The sequence below is a fragment of the Zonotrichia albicollis genome, chromosome Z, assembly GCF_047830755.1.
Source record: "Zonotrichia albicollis isolate bZonAlb1 chromosome Z, bZonAlb1.hap1, whole genome shotgun sequence".
In the NCBI taxonomy this organism is placed as follows: domain Eukaryota; kingdom Metazoa; phylum Chordata; class Aves; order Passeriformes; family Passerellidae; genus Zonotrichia; species Zonotrichia albicollis.
This window is the reverse complement of record NC_133860.1, coordinates 64,940,478-64,967,327: the sequence shown is the minus strand read 5'-3', so window position 1 is coordinate 64,967,327 and position 26,850 is coordinate 64,940,478. Positions and strand designations below refer to the sequence as shown.

The following is a 26,850-nucleotide window of genomic DNA, read 5'->3' as shown; positions in this document are numbered from 1 at the left end:
ACAGAAATACCTTATACAATCTACCCCTGCCCATGAGGGAAGAACCTATTTAAGTACCATATAGAACTCAAATATCTGTAAACCAGAATCCAAAATTATGCTCTTGGTAAAGCAGACTAGCATTTTCTCAGCATCTAAACATCCATGGCAGAAAAAAAGTACAGGCAGTCTGCACATTAAAAGGCACTGGATTTTTTAAAAATGTCAGTTTTCACAGTAAATACCCCAGCTCTGCCTGTTGTAAGAGTGTGGAGGGTTGAGATTACATGAGATGACATGTAAGTAGATCCATTTACTCCACTGGGAATGAAAACTGTCAAGTATAAAGCATACATGAAAACAATAACTTTTCTGCAGACTCAAAGCTTGAAACCAAAAATACATTCACCTTTATTTGACCATGGCTTCGTGTAAAAGCTTTTCCTGAAGCTAGAATATGTAGTTGTAGAGCCACGCTCAAAGATGGGATCATTTTCTTCAACAACACATGGACCTTTTGTTCTTAGAACTTCTACAGTTAAGCTGGGAAAGAAAACAAGAAAGACACACCTCAAAATATTACTAAGAAAAAATATAGTAGATGTTTATAAGACAGCTATTCAATTTTTTTTCCACAAGTGAGCATGTCTATTGTGTAATAATTTTAATTATTACACTAACACGTACTTTAATGGGAGAATGCAGTAAGAAAACACGACCCTATTCATCCTCTGTAAGTAAATTTGCTTTCTCTGTTTTACATATAATATAAATAATATATATATATGTAATACAGACAGAAATAATTAAGCAGCTTAAAAAAAAAAAAAAGGACTTTTTAACATTTGAGAATGCTATTTTATAAAACCATGACAACCTCTCAACAGCCTTCTTCAATACTTTCAAATTCTTTTACCAGGCCACCTTTATCCTTTAACCTTGGCATAAATTTCATGTTAATACCTTTGGGGAACTCAGAAATTTGATAATCTATTTTTTAAACATCATATTATAAGCAAAGTTACTGAAAACACTGACAGGAGAATAAAGCAGCAACAGTCAAGATGCAAAGCCGGAGCAAATCATACTGATAACCAAATAACAGTAAGCAGATACATGTTAACTATGAGAAGCAAAAAAGTCAGCAAAATAGAAGAAGACATCTGAAAGTCTGACAAATCTTCAGTGTTCATTCACAGTAATAAAATATGTCATCTTCCTCTCTACCTCTTTCCCCAAAAATATTTCTCATAAAGTATGCCATTACAAAGATGCAGACTACTGCTGTTTGTATTTTGCCACGTCTTTGTTTCCTAGGTCAGTGTAGCTCAACTCTCAAACATAAATACACTCATTCTCATCCCCATCCAAAGTAGTCCTCTATTTGCAAACTGAGCTGCAATGCAATACTGTCCATGAGTCAGGCACAGAATTTGTCACCTTTCTTCATCCAGAATGATGGAACCATCTTCTGCTACTTTCACACGAGGAACGAGAAGTGGGCCATCCTGACTCTCTTCCCCATTCTCTTCTTCCTCCTCCTCCTCCTCTTCATGATGAGGAGTACTTTTCTCTTCCTGTCTACAATTTTTAAGACAGCACACAAAAATACTGTTCAGTGTTTTGAATTGCTGCTCATTCAACATTCAACAATTTGATAAACCACCCAGCAATGCAACACATCAAGAAATCAGTCAATATGTGAACTCTGAAACCTGCTTTTTATTCAACTGTAAATGGAAATATGTAAAACTTAAGGTTGCAAGCAAAATGTTCTTTAACCACGATACCAGCCAAAATTGCAATTTTTATAAATTAGATTGTGATATTTGAACAGTAAAATATATTATCACAGAAATGGAGGGTTTTTTACACCAGAAAACTTTCCAACTATACTTCACCATCAAGACTTACTCCTTCATTTGACACAGTGTAGAACTTCTTTCTGTTCTCTTTTCTTCTACCAATGAAGACCTAGAATGTCATAAAAAGCTAGAGATTATTGTTTGTACAGATATATTTCTGCTTTCTTCCAGGAAACTGGCTTTTAGTGCACAATGGACAAAGAAACACAAAGCTTTTTTTTCAGCTCTTTGTATCACATCTACATTGAACTACAAACAACCTCTGCTTAGTAAATTTTACCCTTTTTTGTACAAGCAAGGACAAAAAAAGATACTTCAAGCAGAAATCCATTGTATGGATACAGGTAACATGAAAGCATCTTGCTTTTTACCCCTAGGGGACTATTCAGTGTAAAAGAAAAAATAAGGGAAGTGATAAATAAAACACACAAACACACAATTGTTAAGAAGCGAGTGATAACAGATGATACCAGAAAATTCATCTACTAGTGAAAGAACAGGACTTAGATAACTGAACTTCTATTCATGTGATTGCTTTTGGCAGTTGCAGGAGAAAGGCCCTGCTTTGCTCTGTTTGTGGCAGTCTGTACAGCCAGCTGCATTAGTGAAAGATGCCAGTGAAGCAGCAGCAACTACATTCATCCACGGTAAACACCACTAGGGTCTTGCAGTGCATTTTGCACTTCAGCACCTAGGAGGAGAAATACTTAGCTTCCTAAGTCCACTGAGTCTGGTGGGCAATTATCCCTAACAACCACAACTAAAAATTTCACAGCAGGGAGCTGGAAAAAAAAAATTCTACTAGTCTGTATTTCTGCAGAGATAAATCAACACTAGGGACAGATACATGTTCGTGTGTTTCAACAAGTACACTAAGCTCCATTCTCACTTCTGCACTAGAATTAAGTAGATGTGAAAACTAGAAGCCAGTCTAGAAGCCTTTGTTACCACTGCAACAACTCTGTATCTGTGCCAATACTCCATATTTAAGTATTATAGAGGTTGAAAAGTAACTTAACCTAAGGAGAGAGACAAAAAGTCATACTTACTTCATAGGATTGTTTTCTGGCAGATAGTATATTAAGTCTCTCATGGTCATTTTAGAACGATCTGGTGGAGAACGTCCTTCAATTACTGGAGGCCTGTGTTTCAACTTCTTCCATGCAAATCAAAATGAAACAAAAAGAAAACAATCAGCACTTAGATTCACCCTGAAAATATTTTATAGTTCACAAGTTATTATTACTTTTGTTTATTTTTGAAGTACCCCATTCATAGAATTTTGTTGTTCACACACACACACATACCACTCCCAAGAACCAAAACAAGATTATCTTAAAAGTGTCCCTTTCTCAGTGAGGGCATTACAGACCCTTAAGCCACTTATTCTTTCAGAAGCATTCAATACCTGGCACAAATAAGTTAAAAGTTATTCAACATTACAGAACTCTGACAATGACCAGTTTGAAAAAATATCCCAAATCCATCCTGCTTGCAGCACACTTCTCTGCTGTATTGTGAAACTCTCAAAATTGGGATGTTGACTACAAAATAACAGGTGTCATGCCAAAAAGACTTGTGGTCTAATCAAAGAAAAACGTAGGCAATTCTTTGTAAAATCTGTATTATTAGGGAACAAAGCGCTGTTACTGCTTATAAACAGAATAAATACATAGAGAGTTATGAGGTGTGACAGACAACTAGCAGTGAGCAGCTGACAATCATCAGAAAACAGTACTGCAAAGAGATAATGTATGCAGGGTGAATCAAACGTCTTGCCCTTCACAGATAAGCACTGCTCAACACAGGCCTTACCATCCGCTCTTTCTTCAGCTCTTCTTTAAGCATTTCCCTTAATTTCCGAGCTTTGAGGATCCTTTCGCGGTCAGAACATGTTCGCCTGACTTTCTCAGGAGAAGGTTTCACAGGTAGCTTTTCCTCCTGTGCTCGTGATCTTTCCTGTGTTGGTCTCTCCTTGAGAGGAGAGGGTACATTCTTCTGCAAGCTATCATCATTTTTCTGAGCAGCTACACCAACAGTTTGCTCTTTGTTCACAGACTTTTTTAGCGGTGAAAACTGTGGCACTTGTGGCACAGGTGTTTTCTTCTCAGGAAGCATAGGAGACTTTACAAAGCTTTCAACATTACTCTTTTCTAATGGGGAGGCATCCTTCTGAAGTGAAGCACTGCCATCAGAAGCTTGTGATGTTCGCCTCTGTGGTTTTGGTGCAGAACGCTGAGTAGATGATGGTCCAGCTCTGGGTTTGACAAGATTTGGCATGGTGGAGATACGTTTTCTTCTCTGTGTAAGCATCTCTGCAGGTTTACCAGCTTCCCCAGCGCCACTTGTATTGTCCGCTTTGTCATCACTGGAAAATTTAAGAAAGTATTCTGAAGTTCTTTACAGTGATAGATTTGTTGCTCTTACTTTCAAGATGTGTTTATGGCCCAACATTAGGCTACAGGAAAGCAGCTATACACAAGAAGCCATGCTAGGACCAACATGTAGCTGGTACTTCCTCATCAAATAATCAGCTCTAGGAGCCGACATTATTTTCTAATACTAATCACTGATGTACAAGCTTGCAATAGTAACACATTCTCACACCCCACCTCTTTTTCTGGAAGGCTCTCTCCTTTCAGTTGAAAATATCAGTACCATAAAGCTTTCTAAAAAATTACATAACTTTAAAAAAATATTTACATAACATAGGTGATATATTAAAACCAAAGCTGTATGTAACAGTGGTTTGATGATTTTTATTACAACAAAAGTGAACATTCCTCTCACACATTTGCAAGTAGATGATATGTAACCTGTGACTTCCACAAAAACTTCAGCAGTCAAACTGCTGCTCACACTTAACACATTAATAGCTCTTAGCTTCCCTGGAAAACTTGGTATGTAAGTACTTTTTCTATCACTTATATAGAAATGATTTTCAAAGTGCAAGTAAAACTGCCAAACATTATGATCATCCCAAATCTGCTGACTCCACCAGTGTTCAGCTTCATGGCTGTTGTTCATAGTAAGATTGCAGTATAATTACAACTGAGTCATAAAGAGAGTTTTTTTTACTTTTATGTTGGAACTATGCCTTGGTTCTGTAAGTAAGGACAACAATGGTTCATGTACACATTTTAAAAATGGTGGTCAGAAGTAAATGTTTTCCAAGAAATATAAAAAAGTATAAACACACAGTCAAACTTTTCAAAATTCTCTCCAGCTACTTTCGATGATTCAGGTATATGCTGCAGATTATGTGTTTGCATTTAGCAGCCTCTGTTAAATGGCTGAATCAATTTGTCCCACACTGTGAGTTCATACACATTTTTAGTACAGAAAATCCTTGGGCAAAGAGTTTAGAGGGCTTCTTACATGGTGCCTATTTAGGTGTTTTGAATGAGATCTTGCAAGTTCCACTCAACATCCACTGTTCTTTGTACAGCAAAGACATTGGAAAGTAATTCTTCATTCACCTTCTCCACACCATCTATGTTATGTGAGTTTTTAATTGGAGTGCAGCACTGGGTTTCTGAACAGTTAAATAAAATCTAACAGAAAGTATATTAAAAAATTAGAATTCTCTTACAGAATTTTAATTTCCCTGATATTTAACAAAACTTATTCAGTATATAGAAAACAAAACTATGTAAAGTGACTGATGCTACAGACACAGACTTGAGCACCTGTGAATAAAGAGTTAAGTGTCTGCCCCTCCACTTTCCCTCATGAAGAAGCTGTAGATTGCAATGAGGTCTCCCGTCAGTCTCCTCCAGGCTGAACAGAACAAGTGATGTCACCACTCGTCATCCAGCTTCACCTCAAGGCCTCACCATTTTTGTTGCCCCCCCTCTTGGATGCCCTCTAACAGCTCAATGTCTCTCTCATACTGTGGCACCCTGAACAGCCCCCAGCACTGGAGGTGAGGCTGCCCCAGAGCAGAGCAGAGCAGGACAATGCCCTCCCTTGCCTGGCTGTGATGCTGTGCCTGATGCACCCCAGCACACGGGTGGCCATCCTGGCTGCCAGGGCACTGCTGGCTCATGTTCAACTTGACACTGACCAGGACCCTCAGGTCATTTTCCTCCAGTCTCTTGTTCCCTGGTCTGTCCATACACTCAGAGCTGCCCCACCCCAGGTGCAGAATCTGGCACTTTCCCTTTTTGAACTTCATATGCCTGGTGTTTGCCCAGCCCTCCAATTTGCTGAGGTCTCTCTGCAGGGCCTCCCTGTCCTTGAGAGTCAACAGGTATCATGTGCATTTTGTATCATGGGCAAACTTACTTAATATAGCTTTGAAATCTGTGTCCAGGTCATTTGTGAAGCTGTTGAGGAGCTCAGGGCTGAGAAGGAGCCCTGTGGAACCCCACCAGTGACAGGTCACCAGTCTGATGTCACCCCATTCACTGTAACCCAACCCATGAACCAGTTGCTCACCCATCACATGATGCGTTCATCCAGGTGTGTGCTAGATGTTTTGTCCAGAAGGAAGGATAGTGTGAGAGCCAGTATAGAAAGCTCTACTGAGATCCAAGAAGTTCTCATGAACTGGATTCCTGGTCAGCTAGGTGGGCTACCCTGTCAGAAGGCTATATGGCAAAGGCCTGTTTTTAGGCCATGAGAACAGATTGGAGTGCTTTTCAGAGTCACACCAATTTCTAGTTTTGAAACTTAAAATTATATTACACTGATGCACCTGTTAAATTACAAACACAAAAGTCTTTTACAAATCTCCTGAAACAGCAACAATAGCCTCTAAGCAAAAAATGGTAAAAATTTCTTCATTTAAAAAAAAAAAACCAACAGATAGCCAAGGATCCAGTAAGGTGATTGCTGTAACATAAAAATTACATCCTGAAGCACAATGTAAAACAAGTAAAGATGTAAGACACAAGTTGAATAAAAGGCAGTAAGGGTTTCCTAAAGATATGCCATGCCAACTAGTCTAATACCTGAATTTCCAGCCACTGAAACAGAAGACACTAACACTGTTTCATCATGCTGTCATAAGGGGCAAGCTTCAACTGAAAGAATAAAGGTATTTATGAAAGACTCAAACCCAGCTGTACAAAAGAAGTGTGAATGTTGTTCTGAAGAACAATTATCAGACTGAGGATGTCCTGAAACAGTGATCTGTACTGCCTTGGTGGGGACAGAGTTAACTTCCTTCACAGTAGCTCACACGGTGCTGTTTCAGAATTGCGACACAAGAGCACTGACAGCACACCCTGTTTTCAGCTAATGCTGAGCAATGACTGTGCAGCAACAGGGTCGTTGCTCACTGTGCACCGTGGCTGACCACTGGGGATCAGCAAGAAGCTGGGAGGGGACGCAGCCAGGACAGCTGATCTCAGAAGATGGAAGGGCTACCCCACACCATGTGACATTGTGCTCCTCAATAAAACCCAGGGGAAGAAGAAAGAAAGGACATTTGGAGTTATGGAGTTTGTCTTCCCAAGTACCTGTTATGAGTGATTGATCCCCTCCTTCCTGGAGACAATAAAGCACCTGCAGGTAGTGCTGAATGAATCCCCAATTCTGCTTTACTTATGTGCACAGGATCTACTGAACTGTCTTTATCTTGACACAACTTTTCTCACACTTTTGCTGTTTTGATTTTCTGCCCATCTCACAAGGCTGGGATGGGCAGGGGTGTGGGGAAGCAAGCAAGAAACTGGGTGGGGTTTAGCAACCAGCCAGGCTTAACCTACAACAGGGAGGTCCTCAGGGAGGGCCAGTCCTAAGGCCAACTTCACCATGTGCTTCCATCACAATAAAAAGCCCTTTAAGAACTTAAAAAATAGACAATAAAGCCTGCAAAAAGGAAGAAAGTCCTCCCTTGCCAATGCATAAAGAAATGAACATAAAACAGCAAATGCTGTAGGAATACAAAATCAAACTCATTTGGTTACAGAGCACAAATAATTTTTGCAGCACACAACAAACCAGAGCTACTGGCTGCCGTGGAGTCAGAAATAATGAGTGTCGGACCACACTGGGCCCCTCCTTTGCAGTCTTCACTTACAGAATCACAGAAGCAACTGGGCTGAAAAACACCTCGAGATCGTCGAGTCCAACCTATGACCCAACACCACCTTGTCAACCAGACCACAGCACTAAATGCTACGTCCAATCTTTCCTTAACCACCTCCAAGGAAGTCACCACTCCACCACCTCCCGGGGCAGCCAATTGCAATGTTATTCCAGGACCTGCTGCACAACAGCAGTGAAGAAACGGGGGTTCATCTTAGGCTGCGAACACCCCCAAGTCCTTGTCTGACAACCCTGGACACGGAGTCACCGGGAACCGACCGCACGCGTCTTCCACGAGGTCTGCAGGACGAGCCAGCGCCCTTTCACAGCACTGACAACCAGACGGTGATGGGCCACGGCACGCAGCGCTACGCAGAGCCACCGCAACCTCCCGGGATCCGTCGGGCTCCTGCCCCGCACAGCCCCGTCCCGCTCCCGGGGATCCGCGGCCCAGTGTCCCCGGCGGCCCGACACAGAGCCGGGGGAAGTTCGGCGGGACTCACCTCTCTGCCCGCCGCGCGTCCGCCGATTCCGCCGCGGTCCCTGCTCCGTCCACCGCCGGGGTGTCGGAACCTGGGGGTTCCGGCGGCTCCGGGTCCACCCCGCCAGCGCCGGTGGCGGCGGCCCTGCCCGGGGGCCGCACATTGGGTCGCACGGTGAGACGGGCCCGCCGGAACATGGCGGCGGCGCCGGGAGAGGCGCGCGCCGGGCGCTCCCGGGACAGGCGCGAACTCGGCGGCGTCAGCAGCGCGCGGCGGCGTGCGCCGGCTGATGCCGCGAGCCCGGCCGGCTCACGGCGTGCCGCCTCGGCGGCGCGCCCCGCGACGTCATCAGCGTGCGCCGACCAGGAGAGGAGCGGCAGGAGGCGGAGCCTCTAAGGGGCAACCAATAACGGCACCGTAGCCGCCTGTAAGGCCCCGGCAGCTCCTCAGCCGGCTCTCAGCAACTCTCCAGGCGCTCGCTTTGTCTCCGAGCCCAGGCTACTATACCAAACCCTCACCCTCTCCCTCACCCCCGAGCCCAAGAGGACGCACGGCACCAATCTCGCAGGACTCCCGCCCACGGGGTAGGAAGCAGCTGCGCGCGTCCTGCTGATTGGGCCAAGTCCGCGCGGCGCCGTGACGTCAGCGACCAGCGAGGTGCCATAAGGGGCAACGGCAGCAGGCGACGCCTCAGACGGTTCCGGTGGTGGCAGCGGCGGCCGGTAGTTGTAGGCAGGTGGTTAGCGGTAGCGGTGCGAGCCGTAGTGGTGCTTCGCGGCCTGATCGTCTCGCCATGACCCGTGAGTACTGGGGGCTGCTTGGGGCCTATCGGGTCGTAAAGTGAGCGGTGGGACTTGGGCCGATCTCCTGGTCGGCTCCAGGCATGGGCGTGACGCCGAGGGCAGTCCGGCTGGGGGTGATGCCTGGACCGGGGTCTGAGAGTCGGCCGCTGTGTGAGGCCGCTGCCGCGTCCGGCTCTTTGCGGACTTGGCGTCCCCCCAGCGAAATCTCGCCTATAGTGAGTGTATGGGGAGGAGGTTTTTACCCACGTTCTGCCGCCGTCCGAAGCTGGAGGCGAAAACATCCTCCGCCTTCTGGCGTATCAGTGGTGGCGGGACCGGGGGCAGGAATTAAGGTGATGATGGGCTGAAACAACAGCCACCCTTCATTTCAGTCCCGGCTGCCAGCAAGACTGAAAATAAAGGACTTTTATATCAGTGCTGAACATTGGATACTCTGCTGTTTAAGCTGAGGTTGTTGAGGCTGTTGCTGAAGGGGCAGGAGCACTCTGTAAGTCGTCACCGTGTTCAGTGCTGGCGAGCAGCAGTGCTCGTACACCCGCTCTAAAATGGCGGAGAACTGTTAACCGGACCCAGGATGCTCCGGCTCCCGACTGCTGGGAGGGCTCCTGTGCCTTCTGCCTGCTATGTCTGGCAGTACAGAAACTCCTTGTGTTTAATTGAGCTCGTGCTTTCACATTCACTCGAAAAAACACAGTTTTGAGGCTGTGCTTTTACATTCATCTGGAAAATACAGTTCTGAGAGCACACAGCTGCTGAAGTGCGGCTGAAGACCTGGAACATAAACAGTTTGTGCACAGAACATAATAAAGAAGCGCATTTAGGATTTTTGTTGGCGTTTTTCTTCTCCGGGAGTTGAAAGAGCAAAGACAAGTTGAAATGAGGTGTAGGTCTTGCATAAGCAGGCCAGGATGGGGATGCTTGAGGAGGAATGTATAAAGGTGTATAAGCAGGAGTGTACTGCTCTTTCTGTGGTAGTTCATGCTTGAATTTCAGGAAGCTGAATTGTCTTCTGTTGGAACAATTTCATGGAAGATTTAGGTTGATATTACAGAATGAAGAAAAGACCAGTGATTCCCTTGATGGTAGGGACACTTATTCAGCATCCTAGAGAATGTAATGGGACCAAATAGTCCTTGGCAATGTTTATGTGGAAGCACTGAAGGTAGAAGTAAGTTTTACTTCAGAGAATTGTTTGGTATTCTATGCTTTTCAGTGATACAGTTGCTGGTATCCAGCTGCTTTTCAGTGATACAGTTGAGTTCTGTTTCTAATTTTAAAACCTTACCGTGTCTATGGAAAAACTCTGCAGAGCCCGTGTCTGCAGAGTCTGCTTGGAAAACAAGGAAGAACCGGAATTTAAGGGTGGAGAGTAACTGCTCATAAGGAAGTACATGAGGTTTGGGGTGGAGGGTAATTCTGGCTTTAGCAGATCGTTTTTCCTTCCTCTCTGTTTTCTTCATGATAAAAGAAGAGACTTCTGGTTTTTGGTGGGTTTTTTTGGTTTGGTTTGGTTTTTTTTTTTTTAAGCACAGTAGAAGAGCTCTTTCATTGCTGCTCAGTCCTTCATATAATGTTCTGGCCTCCTGAGTACCAGGAACCATTTATGGCCTGGAATGTGTCATCTGCTCATGAGTCATCAATTCTAATCAACACTAGTACTGCCAGAGACAGCTGGTTTGCTTCAGTCTCTGAACAAACAGCTGCCCTTTTTCTAGATGGACTTTGGGGACAGGATGCTAGTGAGGATGATGAGTAGAGTTCTCTTAGCTTTTCCAAAAGGTAGTACTTATGTCCTGTCACAGACAAAAGTTATCTCCCAAGACGAGAGTGGTTCTTGGGAAGCAGCAGTCATACAGGGCTGTTTTCACTTGAGCTTCTGGCATCTCTTACCAGGCAGTCCATCGGCTGTTGTGAAGAATGCACAAACCCCTGCTTCTGCAGGGTTGATCTTGTCTGCTTGCTGACATGGCAGGTACCTTTGTGTGCTCAGAAATGGTGTGGGTACAAAGTGGTGGATCATACCAGCAGGTTGGTGTTTAAAAGTGACCTAGTCCTAAGATGCTTTTGTAGACCAGAAATTACAGGCACCTCAAGATTGAGATATCTGGCTTTGAGACTGAAAGATGGCATAGACAGTCTTAATAATGGAGAGAGACTGAAAAGCGAGACAACAGAAATTATGGAGAGGTGGAATTGTCGTTTTTGAGTATAAAAGATCGTGTTAGTTCAACAGGACAAATGATTATGCGTAGCATATCTGGAACACTGTCAGTCCAAAAGAAGTAGAGCAAGAAGTACCAAGCCAGTGAACCAGGTCTGGCAGGTTGGAGCAAAATACAACTAAGGAAGAGAATACTGAGGAGAGATTGCCAGCTAGTGCAGAAGATCTTTCAGTCTTTGGCCATTGCCTGGAAGACTGTCATGGTTTGAGCCTGGCACAGAGCCAGTGCCCCCATGAAAATGCCCTCACCCTGGTGTCTGCTGTGAGATGTGACCAGGAATAAGCAAAACAGGCTTTAGCTTAAACATAAAGAACACTTTATTACCTAAACTACAGGAAAATAGGGAAAAAACTATAAGGAAAAGAAAAAAAAATTGAAAACCCTACAAAAAAACCACTTTCCTCCTCCCCACTACCTGGCTTTCTCAATCCGATACATTCTCCCAAATCACCAACTGCCCAGCCTGGCACCACACTTTAGAATACTCAAACTTCAGTTCATGAAGAGGAAAGGAGTCCTTCTTGTTCCATAGGCTTCCCCTGGAAACACACTGAAACCTCGTGTGCTTCCCTGTCACTTCGGCACCGCCCGGAAAAAAGTCCTTTTGCCGCTTGTGACATCTTCCTTCCATGCCCAGTGCTCTCACCACCGCGCATGGATCAGAGCTGCTTTTAGGGTTGTCTTTCAAGGATGCCTTGTCTCACTCCAAAAAGGCACAGTCTCTGCTTTGGGACATCTGTCCCCCCCATATTTTTCCAACCGCCTGGGGCTGGGGGGTCCCCACGATGAACCCTCCTGGTTCTGAGGCACTGCCTCCCCCTAAGTGCAGTCTCTGTGTCACAGGAACAACTGAGTCCATGGCCACAAGAAAAGTCCAGCCAAAAGGCCACTCCAAATCATCTCTCCCCATTCAATCATCTCCACGTTCTTCGGGCCAGGTCCTTGTCTCATCTCATCTCTTATCTCCCTTCTTATTCAGCTTCGAGGAGGATTAGCATTTTTTGCAAGGCCCCAATCATGAAAGAAAGGGGTTAAAACTTTCAGTCTCTGTCCCGGAGCTGCGGCACTCCCACACACGCTGCTGCTCCGGCCGGGCACTCTTCCCCCCCCTTCTCCTCCTGGGCCGGCTGCTATCACATTCGGTGTCGCCGGCTCTCTCTCTCCCTCCTGGGGGGGGTGGGGGGGGGGGGGGGGATGGCTGCCCGAGGGCTGACTCCCTGGGATCTTCCACCCTTCCATCCTCGAGGGCCTCCTCACCTCCCATCTCTGTCCAGGCCCAGGGCCTACCACGTGGCTGCCCCTCCCCCGCCCAGCAGCAGCGGTCTGGACGGGGGAGGGTGATGTGACCTCTTCCCTTCGACGTCCCAAGAGAGCCTGCCAGGGGCAGAGCTCTGCTTTTTAACCCCTGTGTATTCTCGGAGGTGTATCCAAACCCCACTGGCTACACCAGGTGCCAGTATCAAACTCTCGAACATCCATTGGTTTGACCACAGCATCCCAGAATTCCCACTTCTTCCTGGTCAAACCACCACAAAGACCCTGAGTATTTGGATAGATAGTTTTGATGTTGTGCTCTCAGGAACTCTGTGTGATCAAAGAGATTGCATTCCTATCTTGTTGGTAGTCGTGGGGAAGGCTGTCTTTCCCCTGAAGTGTCCTCTCTACTGGCTGTGATGTGCGTTTGTGTCTTTATATACATACAGAAGTAATGTTACCCTTCTCACTTTTGTGGAAGTAATGCCACCCACTTGCTAAGGCCCAGGCTTACATTCTGCACTTTATTTCAAATTTAAAAAACCTTTTGAGGTCATCTCTTGAATAGTCTTTGAGTGCTGTCAACTTCAGTGCTGTTATTTGTCTAAAATTAATTTGTAAGCTGTATCGAATGCTGGAATGTGTTTGAGAGTGGATGGCTTGTCTTTGGATGAGTTACTGACATGATTTTGCCCAGCCTATTGGTGTGATGGTTTTCCTTCAGCCTTTTGTGGCAAACTACATTTTGTTTCTGTAAGGAATATTAGAATTTTGGTAATCTCTTGAACATGATGTATAGAATTTAAAAAGTAACAACTATGAGCCTTTAATTTCTCCTGTTATACACTGAGATAGCAGGTATGACCATATCAGCTCTACACATTGTGCCAAACAGTACTGCCTTTATAACAGACTTTTACACAGGTACACTGTGTGGGGAAAAAGCAAGTGGTAGTACTTGTTTAACTGTTTATTATCTTGCAGGCGGGAACCAGCGTGAACTTGCTCGCCAAAAGAACCTGAAGAAAACTCAGGAGATCCACAAAGGCAAAAGGAAAGAAGATAGCTTGTCTGCTTCTCAGAGGAAACAGAGGTAAGATCTAGGAAAGCTGTGTAAATGTTTAGGCTGAAAAAGAGAGGCAGATGGGTCAGAAAGAATCCAGTGTCTTAGCTAACATAACATTTAAATACTGTGTTTTATTCATTGACTAATCACTTGCCAGAGCATAAACTGATGATTAATTTTTGCTGTCTCTGCTTAAAAAGATGTATTTTTATTATGCTCTGTAATGCTTTTTAATTTTTGTGACCAGATTTTTGCGTACTGCAAACAGGAAAAGATTGTGTAATGCTTTCTTCAAGATGTTTGATCCATTTTGTCCTTTACTTCTAAAACCAAAAGAATTATATGAGGTGTACTAATCAAGTGAATTGTCTGCCTCATGGAGTAACGCATGCACTGAAAAAACGGGGTAATAAAACACTCTGCTTGTGGCTTACTGAGAAATTATTTTTTCCTTTTTCAGGTGGGAGTTACTAAGGGAGGGAACTCTGCTTAGAAAAATTGTGAGCCAGTATCTGATATGCAGCTGTTTTTTCTTCACAGGGACTCTGAAATCATGCAGCAAAAGCAAAAAGCAGCTAATGAAAGGAAGTCTCTGCAGGCAGGAGCAAAGTGAGCTGCCACTATGGAGAAGGTAGAGTGCACTGATGAAGCAGAAGGACCTAGAAGATCATTCATAAAAGTGTCCAGCCATTAAATGATTAAACATTTATTGTGCAGAGTTGTTCAATTATCATTAGTTAGAGTATTTTCTGGTTACTATAGGCCTAGTTGTCTACAGTGCTCTTTCAAAACTGACTAAACTCTTCTGCATGTCTGTGAATAAAAGTACTAAGCAATAGCTTTATTCTAGCTTTTGCTGCATTTGTTAGTTTTACTTAATGGTTCCAGTAACAGAATTTCTAAATCTACAGTTAGACCAGATTTGGTTGCCTGAATTCTTGAAAGTACAGCTGCATTCAGAATGGAACATACTTGTAAAATGTGCTTAACCTTGCAGAGGTCTGAACTGTAAATCTCAAAATATTTTTACAATAAAATGTTGCATGAAATACTGTAGTCTGAAATGGTTATGGTTCATAATCAGTTGATTTGCAAGAAGTTACCAAGAACATAAGGAATGGATCATCCTGTGGAGAAATGCAGTATAAGAACGTAAGTGTAATATAAAGTATAAATAAAGTTTATAAGAAATGCGTATTATAAGCACCCTTACATGTAGTTTAAATCTGCCCTATAGGAAAAATGCCTCTTGACTTGCAGACTTTGTTGGTGTACAAAAGTGACTCAATTGAGTCCTGATACCAACTTAAATAAGCTGGCTGCAGGCTTGATGTTAATGAGTTCCAATGGAAGCAGATCTTGAAGTTGTCACACCACTAAAATGATTTGAAATTACTGCTTCAACCTGCCTCAGGACTGTAAGTTAGTGTGGAAAAATTCAGCCCTTGCTTCACAGGGATGCTTGAGTATATTGTGTACTGGCCAGGGGAAAACTGTTGGGGAAAATTCCCTGGTGACCATCCAGGAGCCACTCTGGCAGTCAGTCACATTCCCACCACCTGAGCTGGGAATGAAGCCCCTTCACAGCTACACCCCTCACACTCACATAAAGCCTGGGATTCCTTATCAGCACAACCCCATGTTTCCTGTGGCAGTCTCAGACATGCTGATGTTCAATATAATTTAGTCTTGATGCAATAACTAACAAAGTCACAGCTCCACTTGGTGCCTCGGGGAGAGACCCTAAACAAAGGAACCTCTGGGCTTTTATACCCTCCCAGTCTAGGTCTGGGTGCGGCTCCTGCCGTGTCTCAGCTCCCCGGCTGGTGCCACAAGTCCCCGTGCCTTTTGTTGTGCAGTGGGCTGGCCTCTAGCCTTGCTCTCGCCAGCTGCCTGCACTGAATGTTCCTCAGCAACTGATCCAGCCTCCAGAGAAAGATTTTGAAGCCTCTGCTTTTTAAACTGTGTTCCATCTAAGTGCATTCATTCATTGGTAACAGGCCCCTGGCACAGCTTGAGAGCTGGAAGGAAGATGTAGCTGGTGCTGGCAATGTAACACCTGCAGTAGTTGAGATGTTAAGCAAATTCACAGAATTGTTAGGGGTGGAAGTGACCTGTGGAGATCATCCAGTCCAAACCCCCTCCCAAGGCAGGGTCAGCTGGGGCACATGCCACAGGAATGTGCCCAGGTGAGGTCTGAATGTCTCCAGAGAGGGAGACTCCATGACTTCCTGGGCAGCCTGTTCCAGTGCTCTGCCACCCTCAATGTAAAGAAATTCTGTCTGTTGAGGTGGAACTTGTGTTTCACTTTATGGCCTTTACTGCCTGTCCTGTCGCAGAGCACCACCGAAAAGAATCTGGCACCATCCTTTGGGCACCTGCCTTCGAGATATTTGCGTGTTTTGATGAGATCCTCTCTCAGTCTTTTGTCCGGACAGAACAGGCTCGAATCGACCATAACAGAGATGCTCCAGACCCCAAATCATCTTTGGGACCCCTTGCTGGACCTTTTCCGTAGCTCCTTGTCTTTCCTGTACTGAGGAGCCCAGCACTGAGTGCTGCACCAATTCCTTCGCTCGCCTGTCGTTGGCTCGCTCCCGGCTCCCGCCGCGCAGCTCGCCGGGGCGGGTTTCCCGGCAGAGCAGGCCCAGGGAAGCACGCGGATCCCGGCGGATCCCGGCGGCCCGGGCTCGGCCTCGCCCCTTCCGGCGGTGGGGCGGGCGCGGCGCTCGGCGCGTGCGCCGCGGCGGGCGCGCGGCCATGGCGGACGCGGTGCTGTTCCGGCGCGGCACCGGGCAGGTGGGAGCGGCGGGGCGGGCCGGGAGCGGGGCCGGGAGCGGGGCCTCGCCATGGCTCTAAACCGTGTGTGGCCTCCCCAGAGCGACGACTCGGACATCTGGGACGACACGGCCCTCATCAAGGCGTACGACAAGGCGGTGGCCTCCTTCAAGGTAAGGGGTCGGCGCGACCGGGGCTGGATGCTGGGGCTGAGGCCGCTGGATTGGCATTTATTTGTTTTCTCCTTTCTCTTCCTTAAGAATGCCTTAAAAAATGGGGAGTGCTCGGAGGCTTCAGACACGCAGGAACAGAGCCTGGTGATAAAGAGAAAAAACCATAGAAAGATCAGAAATAAGAACAAGAGCAATACAGCAGCTTTGAAACAGGTCGTCTCATTTGTAAATACCAGTGTTGCTTGTGCTGCATGTTGTACTTCCATACGCAGAAGTGGCTGCTTCATCACTTTGAGAGTAACATTTTGGGATGGTGGTGTGGGGTGATGATGTAATAAACTTTAGGTTACATAGAGGAATTTCAGTAAATGCAAAGGAAACGCTGTAGATGGGATCCATCTCTCTGGACAGAAAGTAGCTTAGGAAAAGGTACGTTCTGCCCAGCCATGTAGGTATTTACATGCTTCTCTTGTTTCTTTTGCAGTGGAAAGTTGGTGACAGCTGCAGTGCTGTTTGGTCTGAGGATGGCAATTTGTATGTAGCAACTATTGCCTCCATCAACCAGAAGAGAGGCACGTGTGTTGTCACCTACACAGGATATGGAAATCAGGAGGAGCAGAACTTATCTGATTTGCTTCCTCCAACCAGCGATAAAACAGTAAATGCGATGGGGCGTTCTGGGGAGGTGAGGCACTTTTTCATTCTTCTGTAAGGAGTTGGGAAGGGGGAGAATCAACTTCTTTTAATATGTCCGGTGGTGCTGCTGGTGTTCAGAGTGAGAAGTGATGCACAGTTCTGTTGTAAACCGACACAAGCTGATGGAGGGAATGAAAGCATCCCTTTACTTGTTGAACTCAGCATGGAAGAAAGGGAGTGGACAATAAGAAATTCACCAGTGAAAGACAACATAGCTAAAATGATGAGCAGATAAAGTTATTCCTGTATAGGACTGGGAGGGCTGGAGAGGGAGGGATGTGAATGAGACTTTCCAAGCTTTTTTGCACTAAAATTGCTTTTGTAAACTCCTGTTTAGTGCATGTCATAAAAATGTCTTTGTCTTCTAGAATGAAAATGAGACTCCGTATTCAACAGATGAAAGTGAAAAATCTTCCCAGTTGCCTCGAAACAAAAGCAACTGCACAAAAGCAAGATCTTCCCCTCAAAACTTGAGATTTCCCACACCACCACCACCAGCCCCAGGCCTAGGAAGAGTAAGCTCAACCTTAATTGAAATAATTTATGTACCATTGCTAAGTATGGTATTACTCTGAATCCTGAGACAATATGATATTTATCATTGTCTAGAATTCACTTAGCAGCATTTTGATAATGGATGTACAGATATGCATGTCAGTATCTCTTGGTCTGCCATTTTGTAACTATCTGGCCTCGATATAGTCCTTCTGCAGTGCTGCTGTGACAAGAACCTTCTAACATTTGCCTTCCAATTGCCTTTTAACTTAGAAAAGGGATATTGTTCCCTGGATTCTGGTGGTGTGATTAATGACAGTGCTGTTGATATTTTAAGATTTTGCATTTTCTAGCCAATTGATATGCTTCACTTCACAGGACATTTAAGGCAGTAAAGGTGATGCCCACATGTCACAGAGACATGTCAGCTGTAGCTGCTCTCTTGAATTAGGAGTGATGGGATATTGATACACCCCTCAGTTTTCCTATTGTGTATGAGTCTAAATAACAGTGCAGTTATTTTCTGAAACACAGCATTATGTTTTCTAAATGTTACTGTTTGTGCAAGATTTTTTTTATAAGGTTCTATTTTCTCTTTTTTTCTGCTGTGTCAGTAGATTTGTATCTAGATCTTTATTTAAGGACATTCACTAGCACAATGGAATTTAGTCAGTTTTTGCCCCCTCTGCACAGAAGCAGAGAAATTACCTGTTTTCCTGTGTGAATATTTGATCTGTTTCTTCCTTTTGAGAGTGTGACCATTGACTTCCACTTAGGAAAGCCTTTTGAAAATACTTTAAAAATGCTTCTAAACAGAGCCCTGCTTCAGCTGTGTTTACCTCAGTGACATGAGTAATCTTAAGTTGCACTTCTCAAGTTGTGGAATGTGCCTCAGAAATAGCTATTTTCACTATTATATACATGTCTGTATTTTCATTAAATTGCTGTAATGCGTTATCTGTTGTTCAAAGTACGTGAATTGTTTCACATAATTCTCTTAAGTAAAATGCTATTACCCCAAATTCCCTTTTAATTTATACTCTTCTACTTTTTTTTTTTTTCCATGTAGTCTGGATCAAAATTCAAGGCACCTCCCTCAGTTTTATCATGCTGGCCCCCACCCTTCCCACCAGGACCACCAGTAAGTGACAGAAGGATGGGGAAGATGAGCATTGGTGATCTCAGGTTTTCTTACTGAATGTGCTCACTACCTTTAGTTTTTGAACATATTTGTTCTGTTTGCCTGTATTTTTCATATATTTGTTAACACAAATATATGAAAAATATATTTAATATTTAGTTCCAAATATTATGATAATCTAACATAGGAGGTCTGATTTGCACTCATTTCTGTGACAGTGAAGCTGTTGGTCAGAATGCCAAGGGGTAGATTATTTGAAGAAACTGCACTTTAAGTTAACAGCATTTCACTGAAGAAGATAGTATTTTTCCCTTGTTTACAGTTCTCCTGTGGAGCTACAGAAGTCTTGTTTTTCCTAGGCTTTGGAAATTACATGTGTTCAGGAAACATAATCTCTGACTCTTATTCATATTGAGGATATGTTCCTATTTTTCAGTTTTATGTTTTAATCTTATAGAATTAGGTGCTCTCTAACCTGGGAAACACCCTGTTGAAACACAGACATTTCCTTTGTGATTCCTTAGTTGATTCCTCCTCCTCCACCACCCATGAGGCCAGAATCTGCTGAGGACGACGAAGCATTGGGGAGCATGCTGATAGCCTGGTACATGAGTGGTTACCACACTGGATATTACCTGGTATGTGCTGCTGTGGTTTGAAGTGTCTTGGTAATTTTGCACTGCTATTGGTGCTTCTGTTTGCAGCAAGAAGCCATACAGGAAGGGCTGCTTTTTAGGTCTCTTATTCTGATATACAGTTGCTACATTTAAGGGTGTTTTTTATTGTGTAAGTACTGAGTTGAGTAGAATTCATGTGAGCCAGCACATATATATATATGTATATATATATTTATATATATACATTTGTTGATGTTTTTGTACTTTGTTTGACTGGGGGAGTCCTGTCACGTACTTTTATAGCCACTGTTTTACAGCCATTTAAAAAAAAACAATTCTGTCTTTGTAGACAAATGGAGTAAATACGATTATTTTTCAGTAGTCTTCTATGTATTTTCTTTCAGTATGAGTGGTAGTATCACACGATCAGATTTGTCACTTTTGCAGAGATTGTTCATCAGTAATTGTTTCATGTCATTGTGGAGGTCCAGTAGAAACTGTCAACGTAGTTGTGAAAATCTGTGACTTGTATTATTGACTCATATTTTCATCTGTGCACTTTTGAAGAAGGAAAATTATGTGATTAACTACTGTTTGCACTTAGGAAGTTGGAAAAGGAAGATTTTGTGCTTCAGGTTACATATAACTGTGGATTGCTTTAATTTACTTTCAGTTGAACATGTTTGAAATTATTTTTTATAGCCTCTGATTGTAAAGAGAACATGTAGTTGGGCTTTCAAAACTGTTTCTAAACTGCCCATTTTGATTTCCAAAGAAAGTTTTAAACTGTGATTTGTTGAGGACTGAGAAAGATTGTCCAGAAATGTTTTTGTTCTGCAACTAAAGCTTTTGTTTGTATGTTGGCCAAACCAAGATTTTACTAAATTGTATCCTATAGGGTTTAAAACAAAGCCGAACGGAAGCAGCGCAGGAGAGAGAAACACATAGAAAGTAACCACATACCTACCGTTGTTCTGAAGGATTGTAAGTATTGCAGCTTTGTGGTAAATGAAGATACAGTCAAGTTTTGAACTCCCTACAGAAACCTCTTGGCTTTGGGACTTCCATCCATTCTTACGGCTCTCTGAAAAGACTACTTCTGCCAGTAGTAATCCCTTCTTTGCAGCTGTGGAATTGTATTTTTGTAGCTAGAATGAAGGAAAGTATTCATTGCTCTGATAAGAGTTTTAACTACAGCATCACGATTAACAGTGTGGCTTATTTGAATTATTAATGGTTCATAGTGGGCTGTTCTTGGAACAAAAGGTTGTAAGTGAAATGCAGTTTTTTCATCTGTGTTTCCTTACACAGATGGAAAGGTTGTAGCTAAATTTGTTTTCAGGACAAATTCAGTTTGGTAATGTTGAGCAGTTCTGTTCTCAGTACTTCAGTACCTATGCTTTTATTTGAAATGCTTTGTCCAGAATTCTCCAGTGTATTGTTCACTTCCTTATAAAACAAAAGTATATTCCCCTGGGGAATTGTTTTCTGATTTTCTCTGACCACATGTAATCCCTGTGTAATTTAGTAGTTCTTATGTGTGTTTAAAACAACAAAGCTCTTTGATACTAATTTTTGCTTCTTTTTTAAAGCCAGGTACAAATCTTTTCCACTGAGAGGTGTATATCACTTATGCATTGGTGGTTGATGGTGAAGAACTGAATTTTATCAAGACAATTAGTCATAACGTTTTCGTAACACTGAGCTGTCCCTGTTAACAAATAAATAACTTCAGACTAGTAATTGAATGTGCATTGAAATGAGCTCTTTCTTAAAGACTTCTAGCAAATGTATTTCAAAGTACTGCAGCAACAAAATACTTTTTACTTCCCTGAGGCAATTTCAAGTCTTCTTACTATATGATAGATTTAACTCTTTTGACCCCATGTGATAGATTTCATATATCTCTCAACATGTTTTGCATTCCTTAGATTTTCTGTCAGAATGGCAGCACCAGAACAATTCATTATGGAATCTTAGGAGAGAACTGTGGCAGCAATGTGTGTTACAATGGCCACTGGTGGCACTGGCATGGAAAACAATGTACTGTCATAGTAGGAGGGACATCTTACAGGTCTGATTAGAATCATGAAATATGACAGCTTTTTCAGGATGGCTATTGTCTTGTTTCAAATGTGTGAATAAAGTTCTACTTCTTAAACTTTGAGTTCAGGGATGTATTTTGTTTTGGGGTGTTTTTTGTTTTGAGCATCCATAGGCATCTCTTGGTGGGATGAATGGCTGAAATACAGCAGAAAGCCTTGATGTGTTGCCTTTTTCTGAGTACCATTACTGAAAGCAAAATAGGGAAAGCCTGTGGAGAGGTAAGTATGGACATAGGTTTCAGCCTTTACAAGGTAGGTCTGAATTTTACTCTGCTCTACTCCTAGTAGAGGCTGTAGTCACAAAACCAGGCAGTAATTTAGTTAATGCCAGTGGTTTGCTCTTCGGTAAAATACAGCTGCATTCACTTCCTTTTCTTACTGTGGTCTTTCCATATATGTCAAAAATACAGTTTTCCCGTAAGTAATTGAGCAAGAAGAGACTTACTCATATTTTACCTAAGCTACTTTGAAAGCGCTTTTTTTTTTTATTGTCTGGGTGATGTAAATTAAGACTGATTGCAGTGAGGCAAAGGTTCTAAATCATCTTTTCAGATTGCTGAAGAGGCAGAACTGCCCTCTGCTTCAATCAGTTGTCTTGGTGTCTGGCATTGTTAGAAAATGTGGCCTTAATCAGTTTTAAACACTAGTAAAACCTAGCATACAGCAATTTTACTGCAGTTCTGACTTCAGTAAAGAGGCTTATGTTTTAAACAAATTATTCATGTAACTGATTTAACTGCAAGCAAAACAATGGATAGGATATTAACAAAAGTGTGTACAAGAAAGGCAAATGGTTCACACATGAGGGCTCACCACACTGAGAACTCCCAACAACAGCTGGCCACTCCCAGGATATGTGACCTGGAAAGGCTCCTTGTCCCATCCCCATCAAAGATGTGAGGTGGTATAGAATAATCTGGGACTCCTAGTCATGTCCTCTCCTGGCTGATGGAAAAATTAACCCTATCCTGGCTGGAACCAGGACAATGCTTATTTGCAATGGAAATGTATAGTTGATAACACAAGAAGACAGGGAAAAAAAACCAAACCCTAATACTCTGAAACTTTTCTAGGCTTGAAAAATTGGTTAAAGGGGCAAAATCCATTGCCAAGGTAATTTTAAACTCCTACACTAGGGATCCTTCATCACAATGCTAGACATTTTAAGGGCCTATGTATCAAGGAGCCAACCCACCATTGCTATTGTCACAGGACCAGACAATCAAGGAACAGTGATGAAAAGCCACCATTACTGCTGCTCTGGCTGTGCTCCAATGTGTGATCATGTAGGTGATGGCCACTTCTTTTAAAGCAGATGCATTAGTAAGTTTTCTTAAGAAATTTCTGTAACATGATGATTTGCTGACAGCTTTCCAAGCTTCTGGAAACCTCCATAGTTTGCTACTTTCACTGAAAAATCAAACAAGCATCAATAAGGATTTAAATATGTTCTAAAGCCATATGAAACATGAACAAATAAACAGTGAAGCTGAGATATAATGCATTAAAAATAAATTGTTGCTGCTAGGTTGAAAAAAATAATAGAGCTTTGAACTCTGCATTGTGATACTGAGCATTGTGATACTCAGATTGAGGAGACTATCTGGTCAAGGATACTCTAGCAGGCCTATCAGTGCCTAGTAGAATGAGATACCAGTGTGTTTACAAGTGTTAAAATACCACTCTTAGAGAATAAAGCAAATAAAACACCCCTTTGTGCAGCCACTGGAGGTCAGACATCAGATCAACTCTGCAGAGATCAAGATACCAAACATAACAATCTCAGGCCTGAGTACCATCACATGAGCTTTCCGGCCTTCCCTTATGGTCACTCTACTTACAAGATGTGACTCATATAATTAAGTCACTATATATACTGAAGTATATGTCAAAAATAAAGACAATGTGACAGACTTGGCATTTGTTTACAGAAAAAAAACCCAAACATTTTCCCTGGTCTATGCATAACCTGGTAGTTTTAAGACCACACTAGAAAAGAATTACATTCGAAAAACATTTTGAAAATAGCTAGGGCATATAAGCTAATATAACTAGCAACAAAGTTATGAAGCTCTATTTCAAGTCAGTCTATTTTTCCACTGCTTATTTTTCGTAATTTCCATTGCTTTGTAGAAGGGCAACTAAGAAGGCATTTCAGTAGAGGTCTCAACAAAGTCTAGTATGTAAGCAGGCTGAATACACTTTGAGAAACAAGACATATTTTGGGCTGTGTACAGAACAAACAGGAGGAAGAATACCTATTAAAAATGATGATTTGCAATTGTCGTGTACAAATAGAAGATTAATTTATTCTGAAGCAATGTCCTCTCTACTCAGACACATTTTTTCATTTGAAATTCTCTCCTTTAAACTCACCTACTTTTAACAGGCTGTCATCCTGCAGTCACAGGATAAATGAGAAGCATCTGAGGTGCAGCAGATGTAGACACTGCTAAACCATCAGTTTGGCTGCAGACTTTATTCTTTTACCCTGCAGGAATGATGAGCTCCTTCAGATTAAGAAAAACAACAAAATTTTATGCTGCAGAGAGAAGATACCTTTCCTGTTACAGATTAAACAACTATCTATTTCCTGAATATTGCACCAAGGAGTAACAGCAGCAGATGCAAGCAAAAAAATCCATTAAAATTTAGATTTTGGGCAATAGGTTACTATCTGCTTTCCTTTCTCAGGTTTGCCCCTGCTGTTGTTGTTCATTCTGTAACTCAATAGCTTATAAAGGTCATCAACAAAAGGCAAACTACATCTCCAGAGAGTATGTAAGAGGTCTCATGAGTACTTTGGAGATACAAGGAATTTTCTGTTGACAAACTCAAAGCACCCACAGGAAGGAAAGGGCTAGGGCAATTTCATTTCAATTTCCTTGTCACAGCTTTTGCAAAAGCCATTCTCATTTTTCAGTTGCTTTACTCTCCTAATGGAAAGCCAAGACAAGATTTTAGTTAGGCACCAGGACTATACTGAACTTCTGTCCCACCTGCACTGGAAAGTGGATCTTTTACTTGTCTATGTTTATGCAGCTAACCAGCTCAGGTCAAGCTCATGTAAAACACCTGGCATTAGTAAGAGCAGTGGCTTCCACATAGGCTTCTGCAAGCCAAGTGTTTTAAAAAAGGCTGGTCAGACTCCTCCATCCTCAAAGATGGTCAAGGTGAGATTGCCTTTGCAATCAAACATACTTTATTAGCTAGGAAAGCATTGGCCTGCTATCACATTCTCAAAAGCGGAACTGGATTGCCAGCATCTTGGGCTTACTAGAAAACAACAAAATCTGGGGCTGAGGGTGGATCCAGCCACACCTGAACTTCTTTCTCAGAAGGAGTTTAGAAGGTAAGCAGGGCCTTTCTACACTTCATATCTCAATGGGAGGGTCTCCCTGATAAAGGTATTCTGAAGCTCCCATTCTGACCATGACAGAAAGCATAATTCAACAAACTGAATCTTTTTTGACAAAGAAAACAAAAGGCTCAAAATCTCTGGCAATTGAAGTGGGTAAAATAAAGTCAGACAGGCTGGGTAAAAGAATAAAATGAAAATAGCTAAACTAATTTAAACCTTCTTCCAGACAGCAGGAACAAAAAGTCCATGAAGAGAGCTTACAGAGCCATCTGCTAACCAGGCTGTAAAAGAACCTTTCCAAAGGGACAACATAATTGCAGAGGATTTGAAGTGACAATCTCTGGAATAATTAATGTCTACTGGAGACAAATTCAGGGAGATTCCCATTGTCTAAATCAGAAAAGGAGAGAGCATATAGCAGAAGGTAGATCCAAAATCAAAGCAATTATCACTCACTGGGGAAAATATATTGCCAATTTTTCAAGAGCAGTCTGCACCTCTGGGGTAGAGGAAGAGACGTATCTGTAAGGCTGGCATCTGTTACAGAATAATAAGCAGAAAAAATATAATTATGTCACTGTAAAAACCCTCAATTGATCTACATCTTAAAAAGTGCATTTGAAACAAGTCCCTTCAACTCAAAAAATACTACATTAGAACAAGAGAAGGTGCAGGGAACACAGCAGGAATGATAAAGTAGAACAGTTTTTGCCTGAGGATCAAGTGAGTTGCCTGTATTCTTCTTCATGAGGATGAGAGCATGTATGGAGGATACAGTGCATTGACAAATGATCCATGAAAATAAAATGTGTACTCATTAAAATGCTGTAAGTAGACTTGTGCTATTCTATAAATCAACAATCCCTCCCAGCTTTGCTTTTAATTACCTGTAAAGAAAGGCTCAGGGCTGACAAGTAAATCAGGGTTTGCTCCTCTGGCATACAACAGCCATCTCTCACAGGACTGCATCCTGCACACTGTACCTGTAATTGTCTCTGCTGGGTTCTTCAACTTCTGAACATGGCCATCATACTTTGAAATATTACCCAAACTTTTGCCCAGGACAAATTCACAAGGGGGACAGAATTTCTTGTGCTGTTCACACGGGGTACATCTAACCATCATGGTAATAAAACTAACCCACAGCAAAAACACTGCACATTTGACTGAACAGGGGTATATGAAAAAAGCAACAGTTGCCATTTCTGTCAAAGACCATGATGAATGAGATTTATAGGACAAAAAAGACTTTATCATACTCATTTCTTATGGTAGGGTTTTAACTCTTCTGCAGTTGTTCAAGGAGTTCCTGGAAATCTGTGTCCATGTATTTGCGTAACTTGAGAAAGCCAAAGACTACATGTGGGAATCAGTGTGAAGCAGAAATATTCGGCTCATGTGTTTAATTATTATTTGTCTCTGCTACAGGACCTTTTTTGACATTTTTTGAAAAAGCAAGACTACTAAATTATATTATGTATATATTTTAGAAAACATTCATCTCTTTCCTTAATAACATGATTTCTACAGGTTATAAAAAGTTGATTTTAGCTTAGTAAGAAGAGATAAGGTAACTGCAGAGATGGTATCAACAGGTGTATTATTAAATCTGATTAGCCAAATTGAAATTGCTGTGAACTCAAAGTGATTGGCGCCTTTACAATGACAATAGCAACTACTAAGAAGGCGTTACAACCAAAATGGAGGGAAAGAAGAGACATGAGATTTGAGCAAGATGACACAGGCAATTAGCAGATCCAAAGAACTTCAGCCTGTA

General features: G+C 42.6%; 3 protein-coding genes across 6 annotated transcripts in view; 2 read left to right on the top strand and 1 right to left on the bottom strand.

Moving 5' to 3' along the window:
• BDP1 (BDP1 general transcription factor IIIB subunit) overlaps window positions 1-8,697 on the bottom strand; it is a 53,334-nt gene extending 44,637 nt beyond the window's left edge. For 2 of the 3 annotated variants that reach the window (XM_014271115.3, XM_014271116.3), the window contains exons 1-6: window positions 8,384-8,697; window positions 3,660-4,212; window positions 2,894-3,000; window positions 1,894-1,953; window positions 1,420-1,560; window positions 389-522 (exon numbers count right to left, since the gene is read on the bottom strand). In XM_014271115.3, coding sequence (XP_014126590.2) covers window positions 389-522; window positions 1,420-1,560; window positions 1,894-1,953; window positions 2,894-3,000; window positions 3,660-4,212; window positions 8,384-8,559 — 1,171 coding nt within the window. In that variant the 5' untranslated portion in view covers window positions 8,560-8,697. The remainder of the gene's footprint in view (window positions 1-388; window positions 523-1,419; window positions 1,561-1,893; window positions 1,954-2,893; window positions 3,001-3,659; window positions 4,213-8,383) is intronic. The other variant, XM_074532931.1, reaches the window with a different exon arrangement.
• A 305-nt stretch (window positions 8,698-9,002) lies between these two features.
• On the top strand, window positions 9,003-14,763 carry LOC102061674 (small EDRK-rich factor 1). The gene is made up of 3 exons (XM_005492683.4): window positions 9,003-9,162; window positions 13,626-13,734; window positions 14,248-14,763. Exons 1-3 carry the CDS (start codon window positions 9,156-9,158, stop codon window positions 14,318-14,320), a joined length of 189 nt encoding a protein of 62 aa, XP_005492740.1. The 5' UTR covers window positions 9,003-9,155; the 3' UTR covers window positions 14,321-14,763.
• Window positions 14,764-16,352: 1,589 nt separating this feature from the next.
• Window positions 16,353-21,768, top strand: SMN1 (survival of motor neuron 1, telomeric). 2 transcript variants are annotated; one of them, XM_074532936.1, is made up of 9 exons: window positions 16,353-16,506; window positions 16,587-16,658; window positions 16,746-16,871; window positions 17,143-17,343; window positions 17,723-17,869; window positions 18,919-18,990; window positions 19,515-19,628; window positions 20,506-20,591; window positions 21,200-21,768. In XM_074532936.1, exons 1-8 carry the CDS (start codon window positions 16,468-16,470, stop codon window positions 20,560-20,562), a joined length of 828 nt encoding a protein of 275 aa, XP_074389037.1. In that variant the 5' UTR covers window positions 16,353-16,467; the 3' UTR covers window positions 20,563-20,591; window positions 21,200-21,768. The 2 variants fall into 2 exon arrangements, with proteins under 2 accessions (XP_074389037.1, XP_074389036.1); XM_074532935.1 differs by having other exon boundaries at window positions 16,354-16,506; window positions 20,506-21,768.
• Window positions 21,769-26,850: the final 5,082 nt, after the last annotated feature.